The 17,248-nt window shown below is 44.7% G+C and overlaps 1 protein-coding gene across 1 annotated transcript in view; it reads left to right on the forward strand.

Moving 5' to 3' along the window:
* The window catches only part of LOC145395176 (juvenile hormone esterase-like), a 143,947-nt gene that overhangs the window by 97,778 nt on the left and 28,921 nt on the right, over window positions 1-17,248 (forward strand). Inside the window, exons 2-6 of the mRNA XM_080268868.1 lie at window positions 10,354-10,630; window positions 11,153-11,311; window positions 11,975-12,131; window positions 15,594-15,673; window positions 16,186-16,291. Coding sequence (XP_080124994.1) covers window positions 10,355-10,630; window positions 11,153-11,311; window positions 11,975-12,131; window positions 15,594-15,673; window positions 16,186-16,291 — 778 coding nt within the window. The 5' untranslated portion in view covers window position 10,354. The remainder of the gene's footprint in view (window positions 1-10,353; window positions 10,631-11,152; window positions 11,312-11,974; window positions 12,132-15,593; window positions 15,674-16,185; window positions 16,292-17,248) is intronic.

Genomic DNA, 17,248 nt, shown 5'->3' on the forward strand with positions numbered 1-17,248 from the left:
AGAGGAGTGGTGGTTCTGATGTGTGGTAGAAGTGGTGGTGTGTGGTAGGTGTGGTGGTGTGTGGTAGTTATGGCGATGTTTGGTAGGTGTGGTGGTGTGTGGTAGGAGTGGTGGTGTGTGGTTTGAGCTGTGGTGTATTGTAGGTGTGGTGGTGTGTGGTAGTTGTCGTGGTGTGTGGTAAGAGTGGTGGGTAGTGGTAGGTGTGGGGGTGTGCAGTATGAGTGGTGGTGTGTGGTTGGAGTGATGGTGTTTGGTAGAGTGGTGGTGTGTGGTAGGTGTGGTGGTGTGTGGTAGGTGTGGTGGTGTGTGGTAGGTGTGGTGGTGTGTGGTAGGTGTGGTGGTGTGTGGTAGGTGTGGTGATGTATGGTAGTAGTGATGATGTGTTGTAGGAGTGGTGGTGTGTGGTAGGTGTTGTGGTGTGTGGTAGGAGTGGTCGTGAGTGGTAGTTGTGGTAGTGTGTGGTAGGAGTGTTGGTGTGTCGTAGGTGTCGTTGTGTGTAGTAGGAGTGATTGTGTGTGGTGGGTGTGCTGGTGCGTGGTAGGAGTGTTCGTGTGTGGTTTGAGTGGTAGTGTGTGGTAGGTGTGGTGGTGTGTTGTAGGAGTGGTGGTGTGTTATGAGTGGTGGTGCTGGAGTGTGGTAGGTGTGGTGGTGTGCGGTAGGAGTGATGGTGTGTGGTAGAAGTGGTGGTGTGTGGTAGGAATGGATGTGTGTAGTAGGTGTGGTGGTGTGTTGTAAGTGTGGTGGTGTGTTGTAGAAGTTGTGGGGATTGGTAGTTGTGATGTGTGTGGTAGGAGTGGTGGTGTGGGGTAGGTGTGGTTGTGTGGTAGGAGTGGTGGTGTGTGGTAGGTGTGGTGGTGTGTGGTAGGAGTGGCAGTGAGTGGTAGATGTGGTGTGTGTGGTGGAAGTGGTGGTGTGTGGTTGGTGTGGTGGTGTGTGGTGAAGGTGGTTGTGGTGATGTGTGGCAGCAGTGGTGTGTGTGGTAGGTGTTGTGGTGTTTCATAGTTGTCGTGGTGTGTGGTTGGTGTGGTGACGTGTAGCAGGAGTGGTGGTGTTTCGTAGGAGTGGTGGTTTGTGTTAGAGGAGTGGAAGTGGTGATGTGTGGTAAGAGTGGTGGTGTGTGGTAGGTGTTTTGGTGTGGTTGTTATGGTGATGTTTGGTAGGTGTTGTGGTGTGTGGTAGGAGTGTTGGGGTGTGGTAGGTGTGGTGGTGTGTGGTAGGTGTGGTGGTGTGTTGGAGGAGTGGTGGTGTGTGGTAGGTGTCGTGGTGTGTAGTAGCAGTGGTGGTGTATGGTTGAAGTGGTGGTGTGTGGTAGAGGAGTGGTGGTTCTGATGTGTGGTAGAAGTGGTGGTGCGTGCTAGATGTGGTGGTGTGTGGTAGTTATGGCGATGTTTGGTAGGTGTGGTGGTGTGTGGTAGGAGTGGTGGTGTGTGGTTTGAGTTGTGGTGTATTGTAGGTGTGGTGGTGTGTGGTAGTTGTCGTGGTGTGTGGTAAGAGTGGTGGGTAGTGGTAGGTGTGGAGGTGTGCAGTATGAGTGGTGATGTGTGGTTGGAGTGATGGTGTTTGGTAGAGTGGTGGTGGATGGTAGGTGTGGTGGTGTGTGGTAGGAGTTTTGGTATGTGGTAGGTGTGGTGGTGTGTGGTAGGTGTGGTGGTGTGTGGTGATGTATGGTTGTAGTGATGATGTGTTGTAGGAGTGGTGGTGTGAGGTAGGTGTTGTGGTGTGTGGTAGGAGTGGTCGTGAGTGGTAGTTGTGGTAGTGTGTGGTAGGAGTGTTGGTGTGTCGTAGGTGTCGTTGTGTGTAGTAGGAATGGTTGTGTGTGGTGCGTGTGCTGGTGTGTGGTAGGAGTGTTCGTGTGTGGTTTGAGTGGTAGTGTGTGGTAGGTGTGGTGGTGTGTGGTAGGAGTGGTGGTGTGTTATAAGTGGTGGTGTTGGAGTGTGGTAGGTGTGGTGGTGTGCAGTAGGAGTGATGGTGTGTGGTAGAAGTGGTGGTGTGTGGTAGGAATGATGGTGTGTGGTAGGTGTGGTGGTGTGTTGTGGAAGTTGTGGGGTTTGGTAGTTGTGATGTGTGTGGTAGGAGTGGTGGCGTGTGGTAGGTGTGGTTGTGTGGTAGGAGTGGTGGTGTGTGGTAGGAATGGTGGTGTGTGGTAGGTGTGGTGGTGTGTTGGAAGTGTGGTAGTGTGTTGTAGAAGTTGTGGGGTTTGGTAGTTGTGATGTGTGTGGTAGGAGTGGCAGTGAGTGGTAGATGTGGTGGTGTATGGTGGAAGTGGTGGTGTGTGGTAGGTGTGGTGGTGTGTGGTAAGAGTGGTGGTGGTGATGTGTGGCAGCAGTGGTGTGTGTGGTAGGTGTTGTGGTGTTTCATAGTTGTGGTGGTGTGTAGTTGGTGTGGTGGTGTGTGGCAGGAGTGGTGGTGTGTGGTAAGAGTGGTGGTGTGTGGTAGGAGTGGTGGTTTGTGTTAGAGGAGTGGAAGTGGTGATGTGTGGTAGGAGTGGTGGTGTGTGATAGGTGTTTTGGTGTGGTAGTTGTGGTGATGTTTGGTAGGTGTTGTGGTGTGTGGTAGGAGCGGTGGTGTGTGGTAAGTGTGATGGTGTGTGGTAGAAATGGAGGTGTGTGGTAGGAGTAGTTGTGTGTGATTGGTGTGGTGCTGTGTAGTAGAAGTGATGATGTGTTTTAGGCGTGGTGGTGTGTGGTAGGCATTGTGGTGTGTGGTAGGAATGATGGTGTGTGGTAGTGTGTGGTAGGAGTGGTGATGTTTCGTAGGTGTCGTGGTGTGTGGTAGGAGTGGTGCTGTGTGGTAGGTGTGCTTGTGTGTGGTAGGAGTGTTGGTGTGTGGTAGGAGTGGTGGTGTGTGGTAGGCATTGTGGTGTGTGGTAGGAGTGATGGTGTGTGGTAGGAGTGGTGATGTTTAGTACGTGTCGTGGTGTGTGGTAGGAGTGGTGCTGTGTGGTAGGTGTGCTGGTGTGTGGTAGGAGTATTGGTGTGTGGTAGGAGTGGTGGTGTGTGGTAGGAGTGGTGTTTTGTGATAGGAGTGGTGGTGGTGGAATGTGATAGGTTTGGTGGTGTGTTGTTGGAGTGTTGGTGTGTGGTGGGTGTGGTGGAGTGTGGTGTGATGGTGTGTGGTAAGTGTGGTGGTGTTTGGTAGGTGTGGTAGTGTGTGTTATACGTACTGGTGTGTGGTAAGTGTGGTCGTGTGCGGTAGGAGTGGTGGTGTGTGGTAGGAGTGATGGTGGTGGAGTGTGGTAAGTGTGGTGGAGTATTGTAGGAGTGGTGGTGTGTGGTAGGTGTGGTGGTGTGTGGTAGGTGTAATGGTGTATTGTAGGAGTCGTGGTGTGTGGTAGGTGTGGTGGTGTGTGGTAGGAATGGTGGTGTGATATAGGAGTGGTGGTGTTATGTAGATGTCGTGGTGTGTGGTAGGTGTAGTGGTGTGTGGTAGGAGTGGTGGTGTGTGATAGGTTTCATGGTGGTTGGTAGGTGTGGTTGTGTGTGTTAGGTGTGGTGGTGTGTAGTAGGAGTGTTGGTGGAGGTGTATGATAAGTGTGCTGGTGTGGTAGAAGTGGTAGTTTATGGTAGGTGTGGTTGTGTGTGGTAGGAGTTTTGGTGTGTGGTAGGAGTGTTGGTGTGTGGTAGGAGTTTTGGTGTGCGGTTGGTGTGGTAGCGTGTGGTAGGTGAGGTGGTGTGTGATAGGTGTTATGTTGTGTGGTAGGGTGATAGGTTTTATGGTGTGTGGTAGGTGTGGTGTTGTGTGGAAGTAGTGGTGGTGGTTGTGTACGGCAGGTGTGGTGGTGTGTGGAAGGAGTGGTGGTGTGTGGTAGGTTTGGTGGTGTGTGGTAGGTGTGGTGGTCTGTAATTGGAGTAGTGGTGTGTGGTAGGTGTGGTTGTGTGTCGTAGGAGCTGTGGTGTGTTGTTGGATTGGTCGTGTGTGGTAGGTGCTGTGGTGTGTTGTAGGGTTGGTGGTGTGTGGTAAGTGTGGTGGTCTGTGGTAGGAGTGGTGGTGTGTGGTAGGAATGCTGGTGGTGGATTGTGGTAGGTGTGGTGGTGTATGGTAGGAGTGCTGGTGTGTGGTAGGAGTGCTGGTGTGTGGTAGGAGAGGTGGTGTGCAGTAGGTGTGTTGGTATGTGATAGAGTGGTGGTGTGTGGTAAGCGTGTTGGTGTGTGGAAGGAGTGGTTGTGTGTAGTAGGAGTGGTGGTGGTGAAGTGTTGTAGGCAGGGTGGTGTGTTATGAGTGGTGGTGTGTGGTAGGTGTGGTGGTGTGTGGTAGAAGTGGAGGTGTGTTGTAGGTTTCGTGGTGTGTGGTAGGAGTGTTAGGGTGTGGTAGGTGTGGTGGTGTGTGGTAGGTGTGGTGGAGTAGTAGGAGTGGTGGTGTGTGGTAGGTGTCGTGGTGTGTTGTAGGAGTGGTGGTATGTGGTAGTTGTGGTTTGTGGTAGGAGTGGTGGTGGTGGTGTGTGATTGGGCTGTGGTAGGGGTGGTGGTGTGTGGTAGGGGTGGTGGTGTGTGGTAAGAGTGTTGGTGTGTGGTAGGTGTGATGGTGTGTTGTAGGAATGGTGGTGTTTCGTAGGTGTGATGGTGTTTGGTAGGTGTGATGGTGTGTGTTAAGTATCGTGGTGTGTGGTAGGTGTGGTGGTGTGTGGTAGGTTTGGTGATGCGTAGTTGGAGTGGTGGTGTGTGGCAGGAGTGGTGGTGTGTTGTAGGTGTGGTTGTGTGTGGTAGGTGCTGTGGTGTATTGTAGGATTGGTGGTGTGTGGTAGGTGCTGTGGTGTGTTGTAGGATTTGTGGTTTGTGGTAAGTGTGGTGGTATGTGGTTGGAGTGCTGGTGGTGGATTGTGGTAGGTGTGGTGGTGAGTGGTAGGAGTGATGAAGTGTGGTCGGAGTGGTGGTGTGTGGTAAGAGTGGTGGTGTGCGGTAGGAGTGGTGGTATGTAGTAGAGTTGTGGTGTGTGGTAAGTTTGGTGGTGTGTGGAAGGAGTGGTTGTGTGTAGTAGGATTGGTGGTGGTGAAATGTGGTAGGCGGGGTGGTGTGTTATAAGTGGTGGTGTATGGTAGGTGTGGTGATGTGTGGTAGGTGTGGCGGTGTGTTGTAGGGTGGTGGTGGTAGGTGTGTAGTAGGAGTGGTGGTGTGTGGTAGGTGTCGTGGTGTGTTGTAGGAATGGTGGTGTGGGGTGGGAGTTGTGGTTTGTGATAGGAGTGGTGGTGGTGGCGTGTGATTCGGGTGGTGGTGTGTGTTAGGGGTGGTGGTGTGTGGTAAGAGTATTAGTGTGTGGTAGGAGTGGTAGTGTGTTGTAGGAGTGGTGGTGTCTGGTAGGTGTGGTGGTGTTTGGTAGTTGTGATGGTGTGTGTTAAGTATCGTGGTGTGTGGTAGGAGTGGTGGTGTGTGGTAGGAGTGGTGGTCGTGGAGTGTGGTAGGTGTGGGGGTGTGTGACTGATCGATTAAATGAGTTCTTTATTTAGCCAAAACAAATACAAAATATTTTACAATGGATCCGTAAATTGAAAAGTGGTTGAGCCTTTGGGAGTAGAAGCTCTCGTAAAAGGCACCTGTAATTTAACAACATCGAAATGATCCTCAGAACATTTGACTTTTCTTGAACTGTGCTGATTATCTCTTTATCAGAACCAAAGTGATAATACCAAATCAACTCCAAACAAAATTTATAAAATAGTTAAAAAATTAGAATTCCTTATACAGTAAGATAGCTAAGATTTGTTATATAGAATTGTCCTTAATTCTAAATTAAAATAATAAAAAATAAAAAAAATGTGGGATGAAATGCATTCAGATATATATACACATATACACATACATTTAGATATTCACATACGCACAATACATCCAAACACATGCACATAATCATTTATTCATGAATACATATACACATACACACATACATAATTACACATTCAAATACATATACATAATACTAAACTTGCATTACAAGTACAATAAATAGATCACACTTATACACATAGATTCAAATCCGTAAATACTCAAACAAATATATTTGTAAATACACAACCTGTACACATATATTAAAACACATACAAACATACATACATAATGTATACTTACCTACATACATTACCACATACATACATACACACATATATACTTACTAACATACATACATACATACATACTTACATACATACATACCAATACATACATACGTACATACATACATACATAGACATATGCATACATATACATACAAACATATACGCTATTAACCATGCATACAGTATACATACATACATACATACATTCAATTTTATATGCATATACAGTATATACATACACATTCATTTACATGTACTTATGCTACAAGCCATGAATACATAACCTACCATGTACAATAAACGTAAAAACAGTTATATAAAATTATTTTAGTATCAAGGTTGCGATTATGATGGCGTATACTAATTTTAAAGCAACATCCACATAGTACACGGTTATTTGGGTTAGCTAAAATTATTTATCATTTATACGTGATAACTATAGGCTTGTAATAAATATTCTTTCGGTGATTCTTAAAGCTTAAGATGTTGTCCTTCACTCGTATATTTAATGGCAATTTATTCCAGATCTTCACTCCCTGATACAGTATCGACGTTTGTGAAAGTGATGTAGCCATTAATGGAATTTTTAAATCGTTATTATTTCTTAAATCATAATTTCTGTTAGAGTGGTATTGGAACATGATATCATTGATATAACCATTGAGAGATTTGTATACAAAGACAGCATTACAGTATCGACTTATGTCATCTATTTTTAACAATTTCAGTTCACAAAAAAGGTTGTTCGTATGACAGAACCTAGGACTTCTGGCAACTGTTCTAGCAATCTTTTTTTTTGTGTGTGCAATTCGAAGTGGATTAACTTTATATTTTGCCAGAATTTGCCCATACTGAGTGGCAATAGAAAATGTTAGGATACACTAAATGGTAATATATTAGTTTTAGTTCTTTGACGTTTAGTATGTGGCTAGTTAATTTCATTGTACCACATTGCTTGTTTATCTTAGTGACCACATTTTGAATGTGTAAGTTCCAGGAAAGATGTTTATCGACAATTAAACCCAAAAAATTTGTATGATCAACCTCTTTCACCACACTCTCGCCTATTCTTAACGGATCCCGATGCTGTGGTATATTTTTCTTCCGATAAAAATTGATAACCGTTGTTTTATTGGTATTTAATGTAGGTTTATTATTAGTTATCCATCTGTTAAAGCTGATTAGTTCATTATTCATTATTTGCGTCAGGGAGTGAAGACTGGTGACTAGCATAGATTGTACAATCATCAGCGAAAATTATGAATTTGAGTTTCTTACTAGAATAAACAATTTCATTTATATATAAAAGAAACAACAGTGGTGCCAAAATGGATCCCTGCAGAACTCCATAGGAAATTATCTTTGTGTCGGATGCATGTTCTTTAAACTGGACAAACTGTTTGCAATTTTTTAGGTATGAGTGGAACCATAAAATAGAAATATCTCCGACACCATAATGTTCCAGTTTAGAGAGTAATATATTGTGGTCAACAGTGTCAAAAGCCTTAGATAGATCTAAAAACACTGCAATGGAAAACAGTCTCTTATCAAACGAATGTAAAATATCATTAGTAAATGATAAAAGGACAGTTTCTGTTGACTGGCCTTTACGAAATCCATAATGAGAATCAACCAAACTATCATTTTTACAGCAGCACTCCATGAGCCTACAGGACATTAAACTCTCTAAGATTTTACTTATTGCAGGAAGCAGACACAGGCCTGTAATTTTTTAATTCTCTTCTATCACCAGCCTTAAAAATTGGTATTACTTTCGCAATCTTTAACTTGTTGGGGAATATTCCAGTTGCAAAAGATGAGTTGCATAGATGTAAGAGAATTGGGCATAGTATGTTGGTTGTTTCCTTTATTACACTAATGGGAACCTCGTCATTACCAGCAGCAGAATCTTTTAACCAACTTTCAGCAACTCCTCCCTTGCGACTGGAGACATAACGACAGAAATTACAGATCTGTTACTCAAAGTTGATCCAGAATAATCATCCAAGCTATTCACTTGTTCGGTAGGAATGGTGGTGTGTGGTAGGTGTGGTGGTGTGTGGTAGGAGTGGTGGTGTGTGGTAGGTGTGGTGGTGTGTGGTAGGAATGTTGGTGTGGCGGTGTGTGGTAGGAGTGGTGGTGTGTGGTAGGAGTCGTGGTGTGTGCTAGGTGCGGTGGCGTGTGGTATGAGTGGTGGTGCGTCGCAGGAATGGTGGTGTGTGGTAGGTGTGGTGTTGTGTGGTAGGAATGGTGGTGTGTGGTAGGAGTGGTGATGGTGGTGTGTGGTAAGAGTGGTGGTGTGTGGTAGGAGTGGTGGTGTGTGGTAGGAGTGGTTGTGTGGTAGGAGTGGTGGTGTGTGGTAGGAACGGTGGTGTGTGGTAAGTATGGTGGTGTGTGGTATGAGTGGTAGTGTGTGATAGGAGTGGTGGTGGTGGAGTGTGGTAGGTGTGATGGTGTGTGGTAGGAGTGGCGGTGTGTGGTAGGTTTTGTGATGTGTGGTAGGTGTGGTGGTGTGTGTTGGGAGTGGTGATGTGTGGTAGGTGTGGTGGTGTGTGATAGGAGTGGTGGTAGTGGAGTGTGGTAGGTGTGGTGGTGTGCAGTAGGTGTTGTGGTGTGTGGTAGGTGTGGTAGTATGTGGTAGGATTGGTGGTGTGTGGTAGGAGTGGTTGTGTGTGGTAGGTGTGGTGGTGTGTGGTAGGTGTGGTTGTGTGTGTGGTAGGAGTGGTGGTGTGTGGTAGGAGTGGTGGTGTGTGGTAGGTGTGGTGGTGTGTGATAGGTGTTGTGGTGTGTGGTAGGGTGATAGGTGTTGTGGTGTGTTGTAGGTGTGGTGGTGTGTGGTAGTAGTGGTGGTGGTGGAGTGTGGTGGTGTGTGGTAGGAGTGGTGGTGGTGGAGTGTCGTAGGTGTGGTGGTGTGTGGTAGAAGTGGTGGTGTCTGGCAGGTGTGGTGGTGTGTGGTAGGAGTGATGGTGTGTGGTAGGTGTGGTGGTGTGTGGTAGGTGTGGTGGTGTGTAGTAGGAGTGGTGGTGTGTGGCAGGAGTGGTGGTGTGTGGTAGGTGTGGTGGTATGTTGTAGGTGTTGTGGTGTGTTGTAGGTGCTGTGGTGGTGTGTTGTAGGTGCTGTGGTGTGTTGTAGGTGCTGTGGTGGTGGAGGTTGGCAGGTGTGGTGGTGTGTGGTGGTTGTGGTTGTGTGTGGTATATGTGGTAGTATGTGATAGCTGTGGTTGAGTGTGGTAGGTGTGGTTGTGTGTGGTAGGTGTGGTTGTGTGTGGTAGGAGTGGTGGTGTGTGGTAGGAGTGGTGGTGTGTGATAGGCGTGGTGGTGTATGATAGGTGTGGTGGTGTGTGGTAAGTGTGGTGGTGTGCGTTAGTTGTGGTGGTGTGTTGTAGATGTGGTGGTGTGTGGTAGATGTGGTGGTGTGTGGTAGATGTGGTGGTGTGTGGTAGGAGTGGTGCCTTTGGTGGTGTGTTGTGGTGCATGGTGGCACATGGTGGTGCGAGGTTGCATATTATGGTGTGTGGTGACATATTGTGGTGTGTGGTGCCATATGATGGTGTTTGATGGCATGTGGAGGTTGTGGTGTCATATTGTGGTGTATGGTGGCATGTGTGGTGTGTTGTGGCATATGCTGGTGTGTGGTTGCATATGACGGTGTGTGGTGGCATGTGGTGGTGCGCTGTGGCATGTGGTGGTGTGTGGTAGGTGTGATGTTGTGTGGTAGTTGTGGTGGTTTGGTAGGTGTGGTGGTGTGTAGTAGGTGTGGTGATGGTGGTGTGGTGTGGTGGTTGTATTAGTTTGATGCTGGTGGTATTTGGTAGCTATGCAGGTAAGGTGTTTGTGATATTTGGTAGCTGTGGTGGCAGTGGTGGTGGTGGTGGTGTGTTGTAGCTGATGTTGTGTGGTGGCTGTTGTGGTGTTTGGTTTTAGTGGTGAGTGGTAATTGTGGTAGTATAGTGATGGTGGTATGTGGTAGCTGTGGTGGTGTTGGCGGTGTGTTGCAGCTGTGGTAATGTTGTGGTTAAAGTGATGTGTGGTGGTGGTGTGTGGTAGTTGTGGTATGGCGGGAAGGAAATAATAGTTTGTTATGCAGCCATTCTCCTTGTTTACACAGCCAAAACGTTGAGGTAAGTTATTGTTTGCACATCTTTAATAATTCTCTCGCGCAGAATGGAGGTAGTGAGAGTTCCAGTGGTGTGTGTGTGTGTGTGTGTGTGTGTGTGTGTTTGTGTGTGAGTTCCAATGGTATGTGTGTGTGTATGGTAGCGGGAGTGATGATGATGATGTTAATAGTCTTCTCCTTCTCTCACCCAGGATGAAATTAGCGAGTGCGGCGGCAGTAGTGGTGATGGTGGTGGTGGCTGTGGTGGTGGTGTGTGTGATGGCGGAGGAGGAGGTTACACAGACACAGTACAAGGTGGAAGAGGTGGTGTGGGGAGGTAAAGAGACCCAGGAGGAGGAGATAGTGGAGGTGAAGCTGACCCAGGGGCATCTCTCAGGTCGAAGGCATGAGACGGAGAACAAGCGCGTCTTTTACTCGTTTCGGGGGATACCTTACGCGAAGCCACCTGTAGGCGATCTAATGTTCCAGGTGAGAGAGAGAGAGAGAGAGAGAGAGAGAGAGAGAGAGAATGATATTTCTGCTTTTTACAGGTGACTTCACTGAGCTTTGGAGAGACTTTTCAAACTGGAGGGCTTAGATATAATCTTCGCTGATCTCTTCATTGCAAAAGGTCTGCCCTCTGCCCTAAACTGAATACAATCGTGCGAAAATATTAGACAAAATAATATTTAAAAAACATGTCACTAAGTTGAAGATGTTAATCCAAGTGTGGAGAGACTGGAGAAGGGAGACCGACTAGGAGAATGTATGTGAAAGATGTGGAGAGGGAGAGGAGGAGGGGGATAACAAGGATAAGACGAAGGGATGGAATGGAGAGACATATATGTAATGGAATATGAGTTTAGAGGGAGAACAGCCAAATGAGTGACGACAGAGCGACGTAAATGTGACCTTATGTATGGCCACCCCCTATGTGATTAAGGTGTCAGGCAATAGAGAAAAAGATAGATAGAATCCAAGTGTATACTCGCCTCCTTCTTCCTTCTTCAGGCTCCGGTACCAGCAGGAGGTTGGGACGGCGTGAGGGATGGGGGCGAGAACCCCCAGCCGTGCCCCCAGCCCAGCAACCAGTTCGACAGAGCAGAGGGAGCCGGCATAGCCACGGGCACCCTTGACTGTCTTTATCTCAATGTGTTCACGCCAAGCCAGGTCAGTTGTGGCCTGCAGTTTATGGGTATACTTTAAAAGTACAATTTTAGGGTACAGGTCAGTTTTACGGAATAGGTTAGTTTTTGGTGGCAGGTCAGTTTCCGGAAACAGGTCACTTTTAGGGCACAGGGGAAGGATATCAGGGACATCCCAGAGACCTAGACTATCTCCATTTCGCTATGTTCACGCTGTGGAGGGTGAGCTTTAGAGTCGTGTTTCTGGCTACCATCAATCATTAGTCCAATGAATTAATACTCTCACCCTCAGTCAATTAACCAACCTGATTAATCCGTACTCTCACATCCAATCAACCAATCCGATTAATCCTTCCTCTCACCCACATCTAATTAACCAAACTGAATAATCCCTACTCTCTCTTTCATCCAATCATCCAATCCAATTCATAACTTTATCTAACCTAACCTAACTTAATCCGTCTTCCCACCCACAGACTATCAACCAGTCTTATGAATAACTCAAGGTACATTCACACTCTGATGACTAATTAAAGCTAATCTAACCCAGTCTAACTTAATCGTTCCTGTCCCAATTTAGCTTAATCACGGCTCTCACTTAACCATCGAAAAAATCTGATGAATAACTTAAGATAACCTAACTTAATCTAATCTAACTGAACCTGACAACCTAACCTCGCCCCCACAGCCAGGCTCCCAGGCAGCGTCGCCTCCAGGTCTGCCCGTCATGGTGTTCATCCACGGGGGAGGCTTCACGATGGGCAAAATCAGGTACTACGACCCGTTCCCACTCCTGCAGAGGGACGTGGTCGTTGTTACCCTGCAGTACCGCCTTGGCATCTATGGTGAGGGCAACATGTCAAGTGGTGATTAGCTACTGCCTTCATTTTACCGTTATTTCTGGTGAAGGAAGGCGGGGGATGCTAGAGAGGGACGTCTTCATGTGGCGACACCGATATAAATGAGTAGTGGAACAGACCGGCTATACAAACGTCCCTCATTCCACTCCCTGTCCCTCAAGAAAAGGGTGGTTGACTGGAAGAAGGCCAAATTTGGCCTGCATTCCATCAGGTTTATATTCGGGTGAGCTTGATTACTATTACTACTAGTAGTAGTAGCACTACTACTACTGCTACTATAATAATAATAATAATAATAATAATAATAACAATAATAATACTAATAATAATAATATTGGCAACTTTACCCTCTAAGTGCAGTGGCATCCTTTACGCTTATTCTTGCTCGCAGCAAACACATTTTTTTTTTTTAGGAGTGCCAGAGCTATAAAAACTTAGCTGTATCCTCATGTAATCCCTTCCCTACTGGGGGCTGTCATAAAATGAATAAAAACCGTCAAGCAGCAGAAGAAATATACTATAAGAAGACGTCACCATGTTGGGGGGATTAACATGAACAACACTGACGGAAGCAAGAATATCTATATATCTATCCATCTACACCTAAATCAGTCTGTCTGTCATATCCTTCTATTATTCTCTATCTATTTGTCTATCTGTCTATCTATCTGTATACATTAAACTAATTGGACTGAAGGGATTGGAGATGCTTCAAAATTTGTTGCAAATACTCAGTTGTAACAAATTATCCGATATGTTATCCATGGCCCGTTGTTATTATTTCTGAAATGACATGACGAAGATCCCATACACTTTCTGCTTAGTTGATGGCCAAGCGTAGTCAGATTAGAGAGTGAAATTGACTAGAGACCAAAGAAACTCATTGGTATCATAAGTTCTGTTGGAACGAGATGCAGTGGTAGTGTTATGTTTTCCAATGATAACTTTTTGTGGCAATGCTGTTCTTGTCATATACCAAGCGTTGTCGATAGCTCACTGTTGCCTTCTGGCCCCGTGAGTTTTTCTCTCTGTTATGTTTAAAATTATGTTTCTGTGTTTTGTTGTTATTGTAACTCTACCTACAGTCTCGGACACTTTTATAATACGTCCAGTGTTCATTCTAGGAGACTTCACAATCTTGATCAAAAGGCGGTTTTGAACGAAGTTATTGACAAGACGGAGAGGAGAAAAGCCGTGTGTGCTCGTTTTTGACGTTGAGTAAATGTTTATATTTTGTGCTTATCGTATATTGAAATCTGTATATTTTAAGATCAAGGTATTTATGATGGAATGCAAATGTATGTGTGTGTGTGTGTGTGTGTGTGTGTGTGTATGTGGCAAATACATGTTGTGTTATGAAAGATGAGTGACCTTTAATATTAACCCGTCCCATCCCGACGTTTTCTTGGCAGTGGTACGTCCTAGTCCCGACATTTTTGGACCTTTTTCTTTTTCGCTCAAACATCCGCTTTTGGTGAGAAACATCGAAAATTCATAGAGAAATCGCTCACCTGAGGTTTAAAATACCCGATCCAGGTACCAGTACCTCCTTACCTGACTGGGTTTTCTAACAGGCTGGCACCAAAGAAAACGAGTTCTATGGGAGGGTAACTATTTTATCCACTCATAAACAGTATTTATTTATTTACTTGGTACGAATTTATATGTAGTACAAGAGTATATTGGTTTTCAAACAGTAATATAGGCATTATAAGCATTGTTTCACTCACTAACTCATCACCATTCATGACCTTTTTTTCCCACATTACCTGATCATCATTTCTGACTGTTTCTTCCTCTAATGCTATGTAAACTTTGTCCTCCACATTGTCATCGATTGGGGAATCACTCTGGCCCTGAATGTCTTTATTGGCCAGGTCACTGGTAACAGGTGAATTGCTGAGACAATGGCGTGCAGTGGGGGGAAGAGGTTATACGGTATAAGGCATTGTCCCTGCTTGGCATCTTGTAGAGGAATAGAAGAAGGTGTCCCGTGTATACGTGCCAAAAATCACTCGTGAAATCACTCGCGAAAAATGAAAATTGTGCAAATTAGGGACCTTGCAATGTTGCTGCGTTAATTCACGTCTCCGGGATATGAGTGCACATCATGTGAGGGTGAATTCACGTCTCCAGGACGCGGCAGATTAAAGAAAACAACACTGGGCTTTTAGGGCTGAACTTGAAAATAAAAGGTAAGAAAAGCTTAGAATAGTTTATTTTTATTATTCAAACAATTCTACGCTTGTTTGATCGAATATTTCTAAATTTGATCCAAACTGATCATAAACTAAATCATAATGGTACTTAGATTTTTTTATAATCATTTTCAAAAGAATAAAGGCAGGGCGGTATATTTCAGCCTGAATCCCACCGCAGGTGTGTAGGAACAATCTTGATAAGGGTGCAGCATAGTGTAACAAAAATGTAAAATGGCCAAAATATTAAACATAGTCACAGTTTGAGTTAAAAGTTCAGATTGGCAGTAGATGGAGCCTTTTATTTTAAAAACCAACTCCATCATTAAACATACATGCCTCATTAGGCATCAACTTTTAGGTAGAACCAAATTGAAAAATATCAGATGGTCTGCAAACTTAAGTGTTTCGATTTTATTTTACGTTTTCAGTACGAAGGTATACACATTTTGTCTAGCCCCCCAAAATCGGTTGAAATTTTCGGCCCTGAAGCATCTCTTGGGAACTGATCCCGTGAGCATGCTAAACTATCATTCTGATTTTAGCATGTAGGTGAGTGGCTACACCATCGACCCTGGAATGTAATGACATGAACGTGCAGTGTGGCAACGAATTTGGTAACTGACCGCAAATCATCGCTCTTGGTAAGAAGGATTTAGCCACAAGTGTATAGAGTCGAGTCCAAACTGAGACGCAAACAGTCCTACAGATCCTATTACACATTTCATATTTCCTATTTTCTGCCTGTCAGTCTGTTATTCTTTCTTTCTTTCTCTCTTTTTCTAACCATTTCTGGCGACTGCTGGGAAATAATTAGCTGGTTTTGGCATTTGGTTTACATTCCAGTTCATAGAAAACATCAGGTGTATCATAATCAGCCTCATTAGGGAATTCACGTGAGAGGAAGCGTGTTGTCCTTTGACTGATTGATTGACTGACTACCAGATTTAAGAGGCTCCATTGTAGTTCTTGCTTGGCTATTTGCTTTCCATACATTTTAAAGTTCTCTTTTATAGCACTTATATCTAAAACATCTTACCTGTGTCATTAGGCATCTTTAAATATACTTCATTGCGCACTGAAATAACTATTTATAATGTGTTTCTAATGTTTTTGGATTGTAATTTCACTGTGTAGGTACAGTTTTTTTTTTTTTTTTATTCCTTTGTCGTACCCACTGATTAAGACGGTCAGAATGTACATTTGTCCGGAATTATAGTTTGTGTTCGTTTGGTTCTCTACTCCGTAGGGTTTCTGTCCACCGAGGATGACGTTCTTCCCGGCAACCTTGGTCTAAAGGATCAAACGCTGGCACTCCGCTGGGTCCAGGTATGGTGCGCATAAATTTAATCGAGCTTGAGGTTTATATAAGACTAGAATTTTGTGCCATCACCTTCACACATATGGCTGCCAGACACTTCGTAGCATAACCAGAGTGAATATAAAAGTGAAAAGTATTAGCAGTCACCACCACACAGAAAGGATAATGAATATAAGTAATATTACCTGACACCACCAAATGAGAAAAAAATGAATGTGAAATATATTACCTGTGACGATTATACTAGATTGACTGCTGAAGTGAATATGGTGGATGCTCTATGTATCATTTTTACACTTTTTCTCATCCAGGAATGTCTAGGTTAGGTTATTTTTTTCTTAATATCAAGTTAGGTTTGTTTGTTGGCCAGTTAGGTAAATCTATGTGAGAGAGAGAGAGAGAGAGAGAGAGAGAGAGAGAGAGAGAGAGAGAGAGAGAGAGGAGGGGGGGGGTGATCATCCTAGGTAAATCAAATGGAACGTGGTGCAAAAAAGGTAAACATAGTGAAATCTGCTTCCAGGACAACATCCATAAGTTTGGTGGGGACGCAGAACGTGTCACTCTCTTCGGGGAAAGTGCAGGGGCCATGTCTGTCCACCTGCATATTCTCTCACCGCATTCCAAAGGTTCGTCCAGGTACCGTGGGAGGCTTTTTTGATGGTTGTTCTCTCTTTGCCTTAACATACTCCAGAGTGTTGTCCTTTTGCAGCTTATTTCCTCCAGCTCAATGGCAGAAGACAATACTATGGCTCTACAGCCTTTCCATAGCACTCCTTTTTCATTATACCCTTTTTACACCAACTTTGCCCTGATGATTTTTTTTCTTTTTGCAGCTTATTTCACGAAGCTCTGTGATAAAAAGAGACAACGTTACTGCTCTATGTACTTTCCATAACACTTCTTCGCGACTAGTAACAGAATCTAGTGTCAGTCTATTCTCACAACTCAGCATTCAAGATGAAGAGATGGTGATTTAGGCTAAGCTGGAGTTAAAATGGCATAACATCCTATTCATGTGCTAACCTCATGCTACAACTCAGCACTGAAGATGGAGATAGGAATTTCAGGACAAGTTAAAGTGAAAAGAGAAGAGTTGTTATCCCATTTAGTAGGACCTCTTAATCTATCCACCTGGCCATCCTCTCACTGCATTCCTGAGGTGCGGTCGGGTTCAGTGGAAGGCTTTTTTCCTAACTATAATTTTTCCCTCTTTCACCTAACACAAAAATTACCTTTTTCCACCTTGATTGCTGAGTTGTAAGAATAGACCGATGCTGCAATATGATGCTAGTCACGAATAGGCTAAGTGCTTAGGAAAGGACGTACAGCCGTAGCTGTATCTGTTTCTGACACTGAGTTACGCGAAATAAACCGCCAAAGGGGAAAAAAAAACTAGATACAAGTTTATCAATACATTCTGGACGGTTGTGTATTATAATGTACTATGATACTGTTTAAGACACAGACAATTCCATAAGTGACGCCTGGAGGTTTAGTGGGGTAAGGCGCATCAACCATGTGGAGTCTGTATGGATTCCTTCTGAGGGGTGGTTGGGGTTTATTACCCGAATAATAGTACTCAG

Source organism: Coenobita brevimanus, chromosome 30 (assembly GCF_032717465.1).
Source record: "Coenobita brevimanus isolate Jiangsu-jjx chromosome 30, ASM3271746v2, whole genome shotgun sequence".
Taxonomy (NCBI): domain Eukaryota; kingdom Metazoa; phylum Arthropoda; class Malacostraca; order Decapoda; family Coenobitidae; genus Coenobita; species Coenobita brevimanus.